General features: G+C 33.8%; 1 protein-coding gene across 1 annotated transcript in view; it reads right to left on the minus strand.

Annotated features, from left to right (window-relative positions):
- The window catches only part of LOC141337905 (NACHT, LRR and PYD domains-containing protein 3-like), a 36899-nt gene that overhangs the window by 11927 nt on the left and 6547 nt on the right, over positions 1-18425 (minus strand). Inside the window, exons 2-7 of the mRNA XM_073843481.1 lie at positions 9921-10018; positions 8416-8520; positions 7870-7954; positions 7497-7689; positions 5464-7288; positions 4789-4959 (exon numbers count right to left, since the gene is read on the minus strand). Of these exons, the coding sequence (XP_073699582.1) occupies positions 4789-4959; positions 5464-7288; positions 7497-7689; positions 7870-7954; positions 8416-8520; positions 9921-10018 (2477 nt within the window). The remainder of the gene's footprint in view (positions 1-4788; positions 4960-5463; positions 7289-7496; positions 7690-7869; positions 7955-8415; positions 8521-9920; positions 10019-18425) is intronic.

Consider the following 18425-nt stretch of genomic DNA (forward strand, 5'->3'; position numbering starts at 1 on the left):
ACATTTGGCTCAATGACGCTTTTGAATTGAAACAACAGATCCCTATGGGGCTATTCACACCAGATCATTCATAAGGATTTTTTCCGCCCTCTCAAATGTTATTGCAAGAACTTGATGATGCTTTAAATGGGGTTTAAGCCTAAATAAATAAATAAATAAATAAATAAATAAATCACATACATTTTCATATATAGCTTAATGCTAATTGTACATTTATTATATTTTAAGATGTATTAATCATTATAGATAGTTTGTGTTTCTAGTGTTTAAGCAAACTTTATTTATCTCAGTTTAATGCTGTATACTGAGCAGCGGATGATGTTAAATCCATATACGAGATACATATAAAAATGCATTGCATTAGCAGAAGGTGATCAAACTGAAAGTACCGCTCGTTGGCAATTTGTATCGCTTTTTCGCATCACGCTCAATGTGAAAAGGCCTTAAATGTAGAAGAACTGTGGCAACATCTCCAAGATGCTTCAAGAGAGGCTTGATGTTTTTAGACATAATTGCTAACTTCTATTAAGTTATGGATTTGCATATATATTCAGACATAATACTACTTTTTGTCAAGTTTTAAATATTTTTTTATGGGGACCAAATATCCTCACAAGGACAGCAATACCAGTAAATTATGACCTTGATGGGACATTTTTTATTTTTTGGAAATAAGCTCATAACTCCTACAAAACAAAGTTTTTTTAAAGGTCTAAAACTGCAGAAAGTCTTGTGTAAGGGGTACATTTAGGGCAGGGCTAAGTTCCGTCCCATACTGCTACCCATATGGAAATATGAAGAACTATTCCAAAAAGATACCCAGACTGCTGGGAAGAAAGTATAGAAGCCGGACTCTTGAAACTTTTATTATATTAGGGGGATGCCCCGCTCCCCCTTGAAGGTAAAATTACTTTTATTTAATTTTATTTTCTCTATAGCATTAGATCACAACAGAAGTCATTTAAGGTTACCTTTCCTATAGAACAGGTCTATATCTTATTCTTTTATCAAGACAAGACACTTCAGGTGAATTGGGTAAAAAGAAAGAACTAATAGTTATCACCTAACTTACCCAGTTGATTGATTACATTGATAATTGCAAACATTTTTTTGTATTACAAGTTTTCTAGAATGTTAGGTTTAGACATGCAAATGGGGCATTATTTAGTCAGTGACATATTAGAGTCAACTGTTTCTACAGAGGGAATTCTGGGTATCTCATTTTATCACGCCATATTTCAGGAAAAAAAAAATTAGACAGAATTATTTTTTTTTATCTTTGGAAAAGAAATTGTATAAAATCAAACAAATTATATACGAGCAAATCCCTCTGTAAAAACCTTTAGGACATAGACAAGAATTCAACTGTAAAGTTTGGTGTATGTAAGTGCTACTGAAGTGGAGATTTATGGCTCAGTGTCGGAGAAAAAACTCATTTTGGCAAAACAGCCTTTCAAAATATGTATTGTAAATGCTACAAAATACTTAAGTGTTTTTAGATGGCTTCTTTCCACAAGTCTGAAAAAACACTATGAAAAAACAAAAGTCCCCAAATCACAAACTTGACAGGTGCACAAAAAAATGTGTTTTGCCTGCAGTGTCTCTCCTTGAACACACTAAATAGCCTTATGTTATTTAACTTGTTTACACAACAGCATGTAATTTCTGCATTTACAATTCTCCTCTGTATCATGGATGGCTCACACAGGTGAGCACACTCCCACTAGTACTAGTACTTGTAAATATTAAGCCACAAAAAGATTGTAAACTTATACTTGTAAATATTAAGCCTTCAATCTAAACCAGCAGTTCTCAATATGTTTCTCTTGTTGTTATAAGACTGTAAGTGCCCTGAGAAGTGGACATCAAAAGATATTCAGCCATGATTCCAGTTTGAAACGAACATATATGTTCCATTCAAAGGGCATTGAAGTGTGCGAGACAAGAATTTAAATTGTTTTCATTTACAGAGGTATATTATGTCACACGTAACACTTCTCTAGTAAGAAATCTATGAATGAAGGTTTCTAAATGAAGTAAACTTCAACAGATTTCCCGTGCTAAGGGAGTATGGAGCAATGAACACTGTGTAGGGACCATGTCAATCAGAACACAGTTCATGCGCGGAGCTCACTTCTAATGAGCTGATGATCTGAATCAGGTGTGTTAGCAAAGAGAGACATGCTAAATATTCAGAGTGGGGGTACGTGAGGACTGGAATTAAGAACCGCTGGTTTAAACGTTAATCATTCTGGTTAAATCACAAGAAAAAAATGAAATGGTGTGTCTGCTCTGTCTATACGTTTACTGATGAACATATCTGAAGGGAAAAATTAGACATGGGCAGATTAGAACCCAAAACCTCCTACACACCTAATGCCAATTTTAACACTAGACTGTTTAAGAGTATGAATGTTTATTACATATCTATGCATTTATTCACTGACGTAAAGAATTATTGGCCTAATACTGTCCTATTAAAATAATAAAGGTAAAAACACATGGGGAAAAAAGGAAATTGTCACACCCAAGTTTTAAAACAAAGTTATGCAACTGGGAATAATCATATAACATTTCTTAAATGTTTTAATTGTAATATTACATCCCATTAAAAAAATCATTAATTAAAAGAAAATAAAATGTATATTTTATGCTTTAACTTTATAAACAGAAAAATATAAATACACAACAGAATTTCTGAGGGGAAAAAAAATCATAAGGCCATTGTAAGAATACATGAAACTTATTTTATGCTTTCAAATAATTATAAATGCTAAAACACAGAATTTGGTAACAATAAAACATAAGGTTGGAAAAAAAATTAAACATTCCATAGGGCCCTAAACTTTTTTTTTTTTACTCCTAATAAATTGATGTTAAATTGTTTAAACTTCATGATTATAATTAATGATTTTAATTAATTAAAATCATGAGCCGTCAAACAATATGAAAATACAGATCATTTACGAATAACAGATTTACATCATAATACATGAAAACGTACAAATCAAACGCAAGTTAAAGGAACCGTATGTAAGAAATGTATTTCTATTAATCATAAAATGGCCCTGACATGTCACTAGACATTAAGAAATCATGTTCATTTCAAATATTTACATCACTGACAACAGTGGTCTGGCCAGGATATTGCCATTTAAAAGTGAGAGTTGCAGCCCTCAATTGATGTTATTTTTGTCATGTTGTGTTTTGGTCTGGGGCTCCACCCTTCAGCTATCTACTAATCATGAAGTCAGTAGAGTTTCGTCATCCGGGTTGCCAGCTCTTCTCTAGTTACAGCTGCAGCTACGAACGTGTCGGATAAAACATGTATAACGTTACGAAACCTAAAAGACCTCGTTATGAATCCAAAATACGACATGACAAAGTCCGAAATAAAACAAGGATTTGTATAGGAGATGCCTTTGAAAGATGGAGACGGCTGAAAACCTCGAGTCAGGGAGGAGGGGAAGGGGATACACCATTCTACAGTATTTTGAAAGTGATTGCAGTACCAGTTTTGGCCACAATTCTACATACCGTTCCTTTAAGTTAGACCTACTTTGAACATTACCAAATGCATTTTGTTAACCCTCTGGGCCTCTTCGGTCATTTTTGACCGAAAAATTTTATGTTTTGAATTTTTAAAAATCGTAGCTTCATCAGAATGAGATGACACTTGGTGACTTTTGTTGCATTAGCTATGTGAGTACAAAAAAAAATCAGTGACATGATTCGGATATGTTAAAGGGTCAAAAAAAAAAATAGTCACACTTGGCTCCTTCGCGGTCAAAAATGACCGACATAGGAAATGAATGGGAAATACGAAAAAATTTGATAATTTAGATAATCTTTTGGTAATACAAGCTACAAATGAGCAACTGTGCTGAAAAGAAGTGTTCAGCAAGCAAGGACTGACACTCTAAAATAACAAAAGTACAGAACTGACACACACGCGCACACACACGCGCACACACACACACACAGACACACACACAGACACAAAGAAATAAGCAGAAAAACGCAAAACCTGATATTTATCCAATCAAAAAAATATCTAAACCTTGCCAAAATGTATCTTTTAGAATGTCTGAATATATTTCTAAATGCAAAGCCTAATAAAATGAAGAAACAGTAAAAAGAAAAAAACAATAGGAATCCCAAAGCCCCTGTATATATGTATATAGGGAGATACAGGAGTTTACATGGCATTACACAAGTTTTTATTTTTTATGCCACTAGATGGTGCAATTTTCACTTTAAAAAAATGGATTTTAAATGCTTTTACTCTATTTTAATGTGAAATGTTGTATTTATTGAAAAATAATAAAAACATAATTAATTAAAAAATATAATATAAAATATAATTCTACTGGGAAAAAATTGCTCATTAAAACTGTATAAATATTGCATAGATTCACAAAAAATGCTCAAAATTCTAAATAATAATTACAAAATATTATTGAACAAAAATGTATTTAATTGATTTTCCTGAAGAAAAAAAAAAGTTACTTTTTAAGGCTTCGGTCACTTTTGACCGCGAGGGAGCCAAGTGTGACCCCTTAATGAGGAGGCCCAGAGGGTTAATGGTATTTTACAACAAATTGGCTTAAGAAAGTTTCAAAAACAAACCAAATTAGAAAAAAGAACACCATGGCGTTAATATACACCATGGTGTAAATATAAAAATAATCTCAATGCACAGCATACAGACTTGTTCATTATCTAAGTCTGGTTTTTCACCTTATGCTTTTGTTGAGCTCAATTTTGGTCTACTGTTACACAACTTACCTCAGTATCTCCAAATGACACTTCATATTTCCCAGTCCAGCGCAAAGCAGCTTCACTCCTGAATCCTGCAGATTATTATTGCTCATGTTCAGCTCTTTCAGACTGGTATCTGATCCAAGAACTGTAGCCAGAGCTGAACAGCTTTTATGTGTTAAGCCACAATCATTTAGCCTTTGATGGAAATAAGTTTAAACAATCATTAGATTAAATACATTTGTTAAATACAACAAATTAATAAAATAGCATTTTTAGCTTTAATTACAATGAATTATACAGTTGAAAGTGTTAGTTCCATGGTTAGCTTATTATCTGTTGATATATACTGCAAACATCTGAGTGGACATTTGATGGACTAACCATCATCATTCAAAATACTTTACTCTTTTCTTCAAACCTCAGCCACCCTGAACAAAGCACTTTCTGTTACTAACAATAGTTTCAAAAAGAACAAAACTCTTAAGAAAGAAAAACTCTAAAGAAAAACATTAAAAAAATATGTTTTAATAATTTTCCAGAAAAACAAGGTTTTTATGACATTTTATATTTCTCTAATTTCCCCACACATTTTCCTGGACTAAATAAAAAATCAGGAATACATTTTCCAGGTTTTCAGGGATGCATGGGAAATCTAGATAAATGTATTTGTCAGATGAAAGCAAACAATTATTAACTTACAGAGCTCTTTTGGAGGTTTTGATGACTGCCAATAATCTAATGAGACACTCATCTGATTTCTTGAATTTCTGAAGCTCAAACTCCTCCAGCTCCTCCTCTGATGTCAACAACACAAAGGCCAAAGCAGACCACTGGGCAGGTGAAAGATCAGCAGATGAGAGACTTCCTTTGCTAAGGTGGGTCTGAATGTCTTTCACCAGAGTTTGGTCGTTCAGTTCATTCAGACAGTAGAACAGATTGATGGATCTCTCTGGAGACAGATTAGCTTCTAATTTCTTCTTGATGTACTGAACTATTTCCTTTTTGATCTGGTCATTTCCATTTTGCTGTGTCAACAGACCCTGTAAGAGTCTCTGATTGAACTGGAGAGACAAACCAAGGAGGAATCGAAGAAAAAGATCCAGATGTCCATTATCACTCTCTAGTGCCTTGTCCACTGCAGTCTTGAGCAAATCAATCATGGTTTCACTTTTGTTTTTCTGTTCTGTAGAGTCATGAACAAATATACTTCTCTTCTTTATGTCTAGAAACAGATGTGCATAAAGAGCTGCAATAAACTCTTGAACGCTCAAGTGAACAAAGCAGTACATGGTACCAAGAACAATCCCAGTTTCCTCCTTAAAGATCTGGGTACACATGCCTGAATACACTGATGCCTTATAGACGTCAATACCACAGGCTTCCAGATCTGTGTCATAGAAGATCACATTGTTTCTTTCCAGCTGATGAAATGCCAGTTTACCCAGTGAAAAGATGGCATCTTTATCCCAGGAAACATCTGGTGTATATTCTCCATCATACTTTCGTCTGCTCTGCTGGATCTGAAATCTGAGAAAGTGTGTGTACATTTGTGTCAGAGTCTTGGGAGTGTCTTCAGTATTTGACTCCTGCAGTGTTTTGGAGACATCATCAGCCTGATTGTTTTTCACATTATTTCTTTTTTCCTCTAAAATGTTCTGAAGAACAGTGGCTGAAATCCAGCAGAAGACTGGGATGTGGCACATGATAAAGAGACTCTTTGATTGTTTAACATGATCGATGATTTCTTTGGCCAGATTCTCATCCATGATTCTTTTTCTGAAGTACTCCTCCTTTTGTGCATCATTGAATCCTCGTATCTCTGTCAGCCGGTCGATACAGTCAGGAGGAATCTTACTGGCAGCTGCTGGTCTGGTGGTGATCCAGATGAGAGCAGAAGGAAGCAGATTTCCCTTGATGAGGTTTGTCAGAAGAACATCCAGAGAGACTGGTGATGAAATATCAGAACACATCTCATTATCCTTAAAGTTTACAGGAAGACGGAATTCATCCAAACCATCAAGAATGAACAGGACTTTTTGGTGCCTTCTTGTAAGGTTCAGATTTTTTGTCTCTGGGAAAAACTGAGTTATAAGGTCCATCAAACTTAATTCTTCTTTCTCATTTAAGTTCATCTCTCTGAATGGAAGAGGAAATATGAAGCTGATATCTTGATTTTCTTTTCCTTCAGCCCAATCCAGAACAAACTTTTGCACAGAGACTGATTTTCCGATGCCAGCAACTCCTTTTGTCAGTACAGTTCTGATCTGCTTGTCTTGTTCAGGTGCTTCAAACAAATTTCTGCATTCAACCTGTATTTCTTGTGATTCGTGACGTCTGGAAGCAACTTCAATCTGTCTTACCTCATGTTCAGTATTGACCTGTTCACTACAACCCTGAGTGATATAGAGATCTGTGTAGATGTTATTCAGAAGAGTAGAGTCACCTTGCTTTGCAATTCCTTCAAACACACACTCATACTTCTTCTTTAGGCTACACTTTAGCTGATGAATGAAGAACAGCTCATCTAAATACAGGAATAAAATTCACAGATTGTTTAGTCTCTGGGTTTGTTATGTTTGGAGCAGAATGTGGAAGTCTAAAGGAAGTCTGTTATTGTAAGAAACAGCACAGGTTATGAACACATGATATGAGAGACATATGAGTCATAACAGTGATTGTGGAAGAGGAAACATATTGACACAGGGCTGGAAGCAGCTAACAGAGTCTCTTACCTTCTAGAGTATTAGCAGCTTCATCTTGCTTCATCTCTCTCAGGAAGTAAAGCGTGAGATCAAGAGCTGCTTCTTTCATACTGCATCTGTTCTCATTAAAGTCCTTCACGTATTGCATGTTCTCTTTTTGTAATATTTTCTTAAACATGTCCAGCTCATTCTTTAGAAATTTTATTATTTTCTTCTCAAGATCCTTTAAACAAAGCAAAATAAATAAATAAATAAAAAAGACAAAGACAAAAGAACAACATTTAACCAATTCCACATTAATATTTGGTCCAAATTTTATAATCAGTAATTAATATTTGTAAAACACTGCCCAGTAACCAATTAGTTTGCTATAAATCTAAACATTTAGAAAATATTTTCCTACCTGGAAGATTTCAGGGAGTTTGTCTGTGAAATTCTTGTGGTTCCTGTTAATCTGGACGTCTGAATCTAATGTTTTACATTGCAGCCTGTTAAAATTGTGAATAAAATGAAATGTGGTTTAAGCAAAATTTTAGAAAAACACCTTATTTTTTAATCAAACACAAAGAGCAAGCATCAGCTGTTAAAGAGAAGGTTCTATTGAAGTACAAATTTAGGTAAAAACTGGATCCTATATCTCTGTCCTATAAAGGAGAGAACTAATAATGCAAAGAACAGGACAAAAAAAAACAGTATTACAGGAGTTCTTCAGTCTAATTTGAAATGGTTTAATGCTGCAAATAGTAATTAAGTAGATGTTTCCATCGTGGATGCCTCTTTGTTGCTGCTTGTGTAATTGTTTTACTGAAAAGTAGCTGCAGACTGACTTCAATAAAAAGGAAAGCAGATATTATGATCTGTGATATATTGTTTTATTCAGTTAATTTCTATCACAAATATCCCAGTGGAAAAATTAGCTAGTGCCATACAATACAAACACATGAAATACCTTTCAGTAGCTGATGGTGTTTCCTCACTCAACAGCGGTGGTGGATCTTTTGACCAGTCACTCTTCACAGACACAGAGCTGAACACATAAGAGCCTGATCTTACACTAAAGACACAAAGACGAAAGGAGCTTTTTTAAACTTTATTTAATACAATCAATTTGACAAATTTTAAAAAGAAAGTACAATATATACCCCAATGCATAAATGAGAAAAGTACAAGTCCCCTTCCATCACAGTACACAAAATGTCAGTGTCCAAACTCTCTTCTGTAACAGCAGCAGCATCCTCATGTAACACACGAGTTTGATTTCTACTCTGTCTGCATCTAATGTTGTGCCATTGGAGCATTCACCTACATTCACCTCAGTCTCAATAGTCTCACTTCTCCCACCTTCCTCATTTATATCTTCCCTAGCAATAGAGGCACTGACCCCAGCTTCAACACCCATCCTTTCATTATTTACAGTTTCAGCATCATTATCTTTCTCAGCACATACATTTCTAATGTGGTCCTCCCATTATATCAGAGGAAACAAAAACCAACTAATCAAACTCAAACTCATCTACATCATACTTCAAGACCACTTAAACCTGTCATCTAAAAGACATCCTGTATAACAATGGCATTCTGTACAAGACTGTTTACTTTTTCAATACTGGCAAAGAAAATAACAAGAGTGCTGTTGATAATATGCTGACGAAACCAACAACCTCTTCTACAGCCAAAACACACTGTTCCCGTGAAACATCATTTATTTACATTATGTACTGTATCTATACGTGATATCTATATATATACGTGACAAATGGTCCAAACTCACACGATCTGAAGACAAATGCTGGATAGCGGCGATCTACTTTCCCAACACAAACTCTCTCTAATCTGCAGTGCTGGCCCATTCAACAGACGCTCGCCTAGGGCCCTGTCTTCAGCTACAGTCATAGCCTTTGTCTATATTAGAGATTTCCTATAATGTCATATTGTATATTCATGAAATTAATATCTGCACTTCAGTCAAGGCATTTCTGGATCAGTGTTCTCTGTTCGATCAAATAAATCACTTTGACCTTTGTAACTCTGGAGATCTTACACAAACAGATACATTACACACTAAAGGAAAATGAAAACATTAAAAAGCATCATATGACCCTTTAAATTAAATGTGCAGTCATTTTATAATGTCTGAATATACATTTATGACCTATAAACTAAATCATTGATGTGGAATCATTTACTCAAGTATCTACATACCCAGTGCTGAAGTGTAAACTGGGTTAAGATTGTAAATTATGATTCTGATTTTCAGTTCTCAAATATTTATCATCTATTGGCTACTTTTTAAATATTTTTGTTATTTTTTAAATAGGAAGTTATAAAGCTATGTAGTTCTGCAAAGCATTTGTAAATATTAAACAAGGTTTGTTAAGGTTTTGTTCATTAAAGCAAACATGTGAAAGTCCATCATTGTTTAAAATGATTGTCTGAAAACAGACTCAGTCTTACCTCTGTTTGTGTGAGAGACTCATCTCAGACGGAGAGTCCTTTCCTCGCTCCTCTGACATACTGCAGATAAACTGCTCAACACTGGGATCTTTGTGTCTCTGAAGACGATCAGATGCTCATCATGATCTGAACATGACAATGTGTCTCTGACATCAATATCAGGATAGTTCAGAGGAAGAAATGAAGAAAAACAACTAGTGCTGAATGTTTGAGTTATTAAACAATCAATATAAAAGCATGGAATTGATGTCATAATCTCTTCAGATCATTCAGATCACTCACAACACTTGTTTTCTTTTTTTACATTTGTTGCTCGGGTATTTCAGCCTCCCTGTCAGGTGTTGTGTAATATTCAGTTCCCGTGAAAAGCTGTTCCAGTGGGCGGTGTTATCATGAATAATGTTCCGTGGTGGGCGTGGCTTTGTGAACTACGAACAATCGAGTGGAATGGAGTGCGGTTTCTCTTCTTCATCTTTTGTTTGATAAATTATTTTGTTAAGGTAAAAAAAACATTTTTCAGTTGTACAGCTGTTTATGTCACATAAAAGGCTAAAATGTTTTTTTGTTTTGCATGTGCTTTAATCGGAACGCTTTATCATGGCCATATGACAATGTGGTTGGGTGTGGCTAACGTGCATGATAACAAACAGCACGAATCGAAGACATTTCTGTTGATCCTCGTTGTTGTTTTTTGTCGTTCAATTAAAAGCTGTGTCAGTAGTTGCTGTGTATTTTGCTTTTCATAACTGACTGATTGCAGTTCAACTCAAAAATCGTTAGTTGCAAGTTTGAATAAAGATTGTTAAATTAATGTTCTCTGGTGTTGTTTTGTGTTGCCTTTTGTCCCTTTTTTTCTTGGTCAAGAGCCTTGCAACAATGAAATAAAAAAATTGCAGATGAGAGATGTTTATGGAGCATTTAAGAGAAGAAAAATGTACTAAAAGGCTGTGCCTCTAGTACTTAAACACATGAAAAGTTAACTTTTACAATTTTGTTCATGCATACTTGCAGCAATGCATTACACATAGTAGGTGTTTTCACAATGCATGTTCTCTCTAGATGCACAAACACAAGACACTACACAATAAATAAAAGAAATATAGATGACACTGCTAGCACATGTCTTCATGCTTTCTAAAAATCACACAGGCAAGAGCTGCGTACTTGACTCATTTCTGGCATCGAACCTCTGGAATGGCAGTGTTCAATGAAAAGGGTGAAAACAATATTCCTTTGTTCAAAATTATCTTTAATGCTTTATTAGAACTATAAAATGGCCTTTTTTTTAAGGCGTTACAACATTCCATGCATCTTCATTGTAGCTGGATCCAGGGGAATATGACAAGGTGATTGGTTCAGTTACTGAGAACAACCACCGGACACTCATTTTCTTTCCATTCTCATCCTTCTATAAATTTAAGTGATTTAAAATTTAAAGCAAGATTAAATCAAGATTAAACTATACTCATTTTGCAGGTGATTTATCTGAAAGAATGGATAATTTTATGACCGAATTCCCTTGGTGAAACCACTCAAAAAAAAAAAAAAGAGAGCTTGGTGTAAAAAGGTTGTAAGGTCAGAACAAACATATGTCATTAATGTCTTCATTTATCAATTGTTTTTCTGATTCTGATTCAAGAAAGTGGTATGTATGTGTGTGTGTGTGTGTGTGTGTGTGTGTGTGTGTGTGTGTGTGTGTGTGTGTGTGTGTGTGTGAGAGAGAGAGATAGATAGACAGACAGACAGACACACACACACAATTTGTTTAATCAATATTAAGAGCATTATGTTGACGCTTTTATTTTCATAGATGACCAGACATATGGTTGAATCTGACTTATGCTTGTCATGTGGGGACAAATATCCATCCACACAAGATACACAGGACTTTTGGGTCTGTCAATCAGCAATTGCTCTTTGAATGTTGCTTTAGAACATGCTTTAATGTTATTGTTTTGTTTAATTTAGAAAAAGTATGTCTATACACTATTTGATTTTAAATGTCAAGGCATTCTGTGTAATGCATTGCTGCAAGTATTTATGCATACATAAAATTGCAAAAGTTAACTTTATGTGTGTTTGAGTACTAGAGGGAAGGCTTTAATGGGCAGCACATTTAAAATAACAATTTGTTTTCTTTCAGTCTTCTCTTAAATGCTCCATAAACAAAATCTCTCATTTGCAAAATGAATCATCTCAATATTTGAAGGAAAAAGGCAACACAAAACAACACTAGAGAACAATAATTTAACAATCTTTATTCGAAAATGCAACTAACGACATTTGAGTTTAATTGCAATCAGTCAGTTATGAAAAGCAAAATACACCGCACCGCAACTACTGACACAGCTTTTAATTGAACGACCAAAAAAAAAAAAAAAACACAAAACAATGAGGATCAACAGAAATGTCTTCGATTCGTGCTGTTTGTTATCATGCACGTTAGCCACATGCAAACACATTGTCATATGGCCATGATAAAGCGTTCTGATAAAAGCACATGCAAGACAAAAAGCATTTTAGCCTTTTATGTGACATAAACAGCTGTACAACTGAAAAATCGGCTTTATTACCTTAACGAAATAATTTATCAAACAAACGATGAAGAAAAGACACTCCATTCCACTCGATTGTTCGTAGTTCACAAAGCCACGCCCACCGCGGAACATTATTGATGATAACACCGCCCACTGGAACAGCTTTACACGGGAACTGAATATTACACAACACCTGACAGACAGGTTTGACCACAGAATACGTTTGGTCTCGTGTCTTAAAATGTTAAAGGGGAGAATAAAATATCATTTTAAAATTATTCTTAATGTTACTTTATTACAAACTTGTAAAAACGTTTTAACACGCGTTGTCTTTAAACAGTTTGTTTTAGTGATATCTTTTTGTCTCTCGGTCGTTTGTTCCTTCGACGACAGGAATAAGTTATAACTGAACATAATAAGCTTTCAAATGGCTATAAAACCCGTTCATCATTCTCCTAAATAACTGTAATCATGAAAGTAAATCAAACTTACTTGCAATAGTTCAGATGATTGTGCTGTAGGAACAGAATCCGGAAGTCTTTAAAACACTTTCGGTTTGTGATCGCTGTTAAACACCTGTGCGATCAACACGATTGATGTTTGTCACATGATACACTCCAACAAAGTCCAGTTAACAACAGATCTAGTGCATTACTGACACCAACTGGACAGGAATAAAATGCATAGACACACCTGCTTTCTCCTTCTAACGGCAAGATCACAAACTAAAATAGTGCTGTTTCTTCCTATTCTCCCTCCTATTATACCTGCATAATTATTATACAGGTATGTGCCAAAAAATTTGAAAATCGAGGGAAAGTCCATTTATTTCAATCATTTGTTTCAAATAGTGAAACTCGTATGTTATATACGTTGACTACACACAAAGTGAAATATTTCAAGCCTTTATTTGTTTCAATTTGAATGATTATGGATTAAAGATAATAAAAAACATAGATTTTCAATGGGGTTTAAGTCAGGCGAGTTTGCTGGCCAATCAGGTACAGTTATTCCATGGCTATTAAGGTACTAGTAGTTTTGGCTTTGTGGGCAGGTGCCAAATCCTGCGGGAAAATAAAATCATCATCTCCAAAAAGCTTGTTGGCAGCAGGAAGCATGAAGTTCTCTAAAATTTCCTGGTAGACAGCTGCTTTGACTGTGGACTTGATAAAAGACAATGGACCCACACCAGCAGATGACATGCTCCCCGAACCATCACTGACTGTGGAAACTTCACACTGGACTTTAAGCTGCTTGACTTTTGTGCCTCTCTAGTCTTCCTATATACTTCCATACTGCACTCTGTGAGCATCTAGCTTCTTTTGCAATTGCCTTCTGAGACTTTTCCTCCTTATGGAGGGTGTCAATGATGGTCTTCTGCACAAGCGTCAAGTCAGCAGTCTTCCCGTGATTCTGAAGCCTACTAAACCAGACTGAGACAATTTAAAGGCTGAGGAAACCTTTGCAGGTGTTTTGCGTTAATTATCTGACTAGATTGGGACAAAGGGAGTCTACAATGTTGAACTTTGTCATGATATTCTAATTTTGTGAAATACTGGATTATTTTTTAATCTTTAATCCATAATCATCAAAATTGAAATAAATAAAGGCTTGAAATATTTCACTTTGTGTGTAGTCAACTAATACAACTACTAATAACATACAAGTTTCACTATTTGAATCAAATTAGTAAATAAATGGACTTTCCCTCGATATTAACATTTTTTGGCACATACCTGTATATGCAGTCCTTTTTTATAGGAAGACATTTCATTACATTCCTTTCGTTACAGCAATAGCCTATGAATTGAGATTGATTGATTGAGTGATTTCATTCAGTTAGTCTGTAGGTTGTGATAAATAATTAAGATTAATTAACTGTATGTTTCATTGAATTAGTTCAGAACTCAAAAGAAAATGCCCAGTTATTTTTATCTTATTTTCTGAATTTACCCTCTCTGCTCAGTTTCACAGGTTGCTGTGATGTAGATATGTGTGCTTTTCACAATCTGTCATTTAAGGTTTGAATAGTTTTAAATCTAATGTCTATTAAAAGAGAAAAACTGAGACTGTAACTCATGAACTAATGTGGGTTTGAAAAAGACAAAACAGCGCTTTACCTTTTATTTAGAGCTGAAATTAACATTTTTATCATTGTACAATCAAAATGTAGTTATGTATTTTAAATCCTACATTTAAGAATATAATTAGACCAATACATTTTGAGTTTTTATAATTTATGGCTTTATGAAGTAGTTTGTCTCAGCTGACAGCCATGAAATGAGTTTTAAGTGTCAGTTTACAGCTGATCTGAAGACATCAGCACAATGAATGAGTGAAAACAGGAACTATATATACATTTAAATCCAAAGAAAATTGTACATATACAGTTAAAACTATTTTTTAGTTTGATTTGAAAAGTTCATCTGTCTGTTTTCAGTATTATTAAATCTACATAAGCAGTTTCTCTCTCTTAAATAAAGGCTAACTTGTAGAAGAAACATCTGTAATGCCACAGTCATAAAAACTAGAAAGAGACAAACAGAGGAAGAGAAGATCATCTTACAAACAAATCATTAAGGAGAAGAATTTGACACAAATATAATGTGAACTCAGACTCAAATCTTCAAGCAGTTCAGCAGATTTAATGCTTGCTGCTAAAAAGACATACAAACTGTTAATTGTTTAAATGAAGAGGTAAAATAAAGTATAAATAACAAAATCAGTTTTCCTTTTTCCTTCTTGCTGTCAACAAAGTTTTTTCTAATATGAACTGATTTATTTTACATGAATTTGAAATGAAGTTCACAATGTTATCAACCCTCTACTCAGACATTTATCTTTTGTAACTTGATTCAACATCAGCATTGAAGTGCTATTTATGGCAATACAATAAATCCACATAATAGCAGTGATCTCCCACATATTAGTTATTCTAAGTTTCAGTCGTTGTTGTTAGTAGGGGAGAGTGGGGGCGGTTGCAACACTTTTTGCATTTCCTTTTTTGCATTTACTTAAAAAAAAGTAGAGATACCCAACTACATTCATTAGTATTATCATTATAAAATTACAATTATGTAATTTTATGGCAAGCTTTAAAATCAATATTGTGGTAAGGGACAGCATTTTGGGACGGTTTCAACAGTGTGTTGCAACTGTCCCTACAGTGATAGCCATGATAAAAATTGGTATATTAGCTTGACAACATATCATTGACACATGCTAGCTATGCCTATTAGAAGCTAAGCTGATTAAAATGTTATGTTTTTACAATGCGTCACACAAACAACTTAGACACTATGACCAAAAATCTCATCTTTAAAAAAATTACTTTTTTTTACCAAGAAAATGATTTTGGGTAGAAGGAATGATCACATGTGACTGATTTCTTCCAGGAAGTATGAGGGGCCAATAAAGCATGTGCAGTATGAATATTATCACTGTATCTTATTCCTGCTTGAAGAAATAAGTAATGTTGCAACTGCCACACGTTGCAACTGTCCCCACTCTCCCTAGCATTGGCTGCTCATAGACAAGAAATGTACAGTTTTATATCATTGTGCTTTTAAACTGTGTTTATTTATTGAACCGTTGTAATGAAACCACACTTAAAAAGATATTTAGTCAATATCCAGTGGATTTTTATGAAAATGAAACTTTCCATTGGTGGACAAGGTCAAGGTTAGCAGTTTAATATTAACTTAACAGGTTCCAACAGGTTAAAATCAGTGTTCATTTTGACAGCAAATTATGATTTAGTCTTAGTCATAGTCTTTTGACTAAAATGTCATTTAGTTTGAGTCATATTTTAGTCATCTGAATTGTTTTAGTTTTAGTCTACAGTAGATTGAGTGGGTTTAGTTACAGTTAGATTTCTCTAAAATGACCAAACTCATTGTATAGGTTTGATAATACGGTTTTATCATGATAGACACAGATTTAACTGCTGTGACACACAACATGTCTTTATATTCAAATTAAATGAATCCACTTCTCATAAAGAAACAAGAACATGGTCTTCTTTTCAATGAAATACCAATGGTTATTCAGGCTAATTATGCATTCTTTATAACAACGTGTTTACCACTTTCTTCTTTCCTTCAAGCAGAAAGAATACATTTATTAATATAGATAGATTTAGACTCATCTTTACTAGGGCTACTAAAGTAATCTAGTCAAGAGCAGTATGTGATTTTCTGTCTTTCTGTTGTTGCTCGATTAACATCAATGCCACAGACAATAGCAACTAAATTCAGCTGCTGTCCCTTTCCCAGATAGCAAGGAGACATTGATTCAATGTTGAAATCCCATCAGAATCATCATTTTGGTTGAGGTTGAAAAATCAGTGCTAAATAATATTGGATCAATGTTGATAATTCAATGCTTTTCTGTGTTGAAATGAAGAATATTGACTCAATGTTGATTTTTGGTCAGCATTTCACTAGTGGAACTTAGACTGTCAATCCCTCATTCAACACTTAAATATGGCACACTTTCCTGAAATGTATTGAGCACTTGCTCATCAAAGCATAAATTCTGTTCATTTTGTGAACTCAGCACCAATAAATAACCAAATAAAACTGTTTGCAGAGTGTGTAGATGAACACAGAGCCATTAGATAGAACTCAGATAAACCAGCAGGATATTATTAGCAGCAGTAACAGTAGTAGTACTTGCATTTAATCATTAATTTCTAAAACCATAGCTACTACTACTATTACTGCTGCTAATAATGTGTTCATTAGCTAGCTGTTTTTGGCTATAGCTAGAGGAGCACATTCAGCCAGAGACTGATAATGAAGAAATGCTCCAATGAATGTCTTTTGAATTATTGTGGTCATCCAGGTATATATATATATATATTAATATATGTATATTAAATTAAACATTTTTTTAAAGGAAATACTTTCAAATTATAATTAAACATTTAAATTACAACTATTTATGTTATTTATGATTTATATTATAATTGTGAGATTTAAATCATATAGAATTTGCATACATTTAATGAACTACCTAAGAATACAGGTTAATAGAGAGATTTCAGAGGTTTTTTTAATACGCCACAATCCACTCCATTAGGTGTCAAACTGTTTTATTAGAGGTAAGTAATAAAAGGTTACTAAAAATTGACATAAAATATAAAGCTTGGAAATAATAATAAAATAATCCGGGTAACTTCATTTACTTCCGTTACAGAGAGTTGCCTTTATTTGACGACAGTTGACTGATGCTTATTGATTCACCTCAGAGAAAAGAAGTAAGTTAACGTTACATGGACTTTATTTCATTTCGCATGTATTTCATTTTCCACCAAACTCTATCAGATACAATAGTGAGAGTGTTGTTTGAATGTTTGTGTTTCAACACTATATGTGACAGTACAAGCAGACTGAGCGCGATTTTGACATTCTATCCTGAAAAAAATATATGAATGGAACATTTTAATGTAATTAATATTTTTTACAAATTTCTTATTCCTGCTATCGACCTAATTTTAATTTCTCTCAGCTTTGCCTTTGACTGATAAATAGGGAAACCTTGCATTGTTTGATTTTCTAGTTTTTATGTAATTAGTTTAATATATTTGATTATTTTATTTCATATATTTTTATATATTAGCTTGATATAACATTGATACTTTTTTAACACCTTAAGGCAAGGCAAGTTTATGTATATAGCACATTTCATACACAATGGTAAAAAGTGCTGTACATAAGAGGAATTCAAATCATAATATAAAAATCATTAAAATGTATCATAATAAATAACAACAATAAAAACAGAAGATTTAAGAACATTTAAAATGATTTAAAAATTGATTTAAAATTAATTAAAAGAGTATAAATGATTATACATAAAATAATGCAATCTGTTCGGACGTAGCACAGTGCTCATTCAATAAATGCACAACTGAACAGATGAGTTTTGAGTCTGCATTTAAATGTGTCTAATGTTTTAGCACATC

This window comes from Garra rufa, chromosome 7 (genome assembly GCF_049309525.1).
Source record: "Garra rufa chromosome 7, GarRuf1.0, whole genome shotgun sequence".
In the NCBI taxonomy this organism is placed as follows: domain Eukaryota; kingdom Metazoa; phylum Chordata; class Actinopteri; order Cypriniformes; family Cyprinidae; genus Garra; species Garra rufa.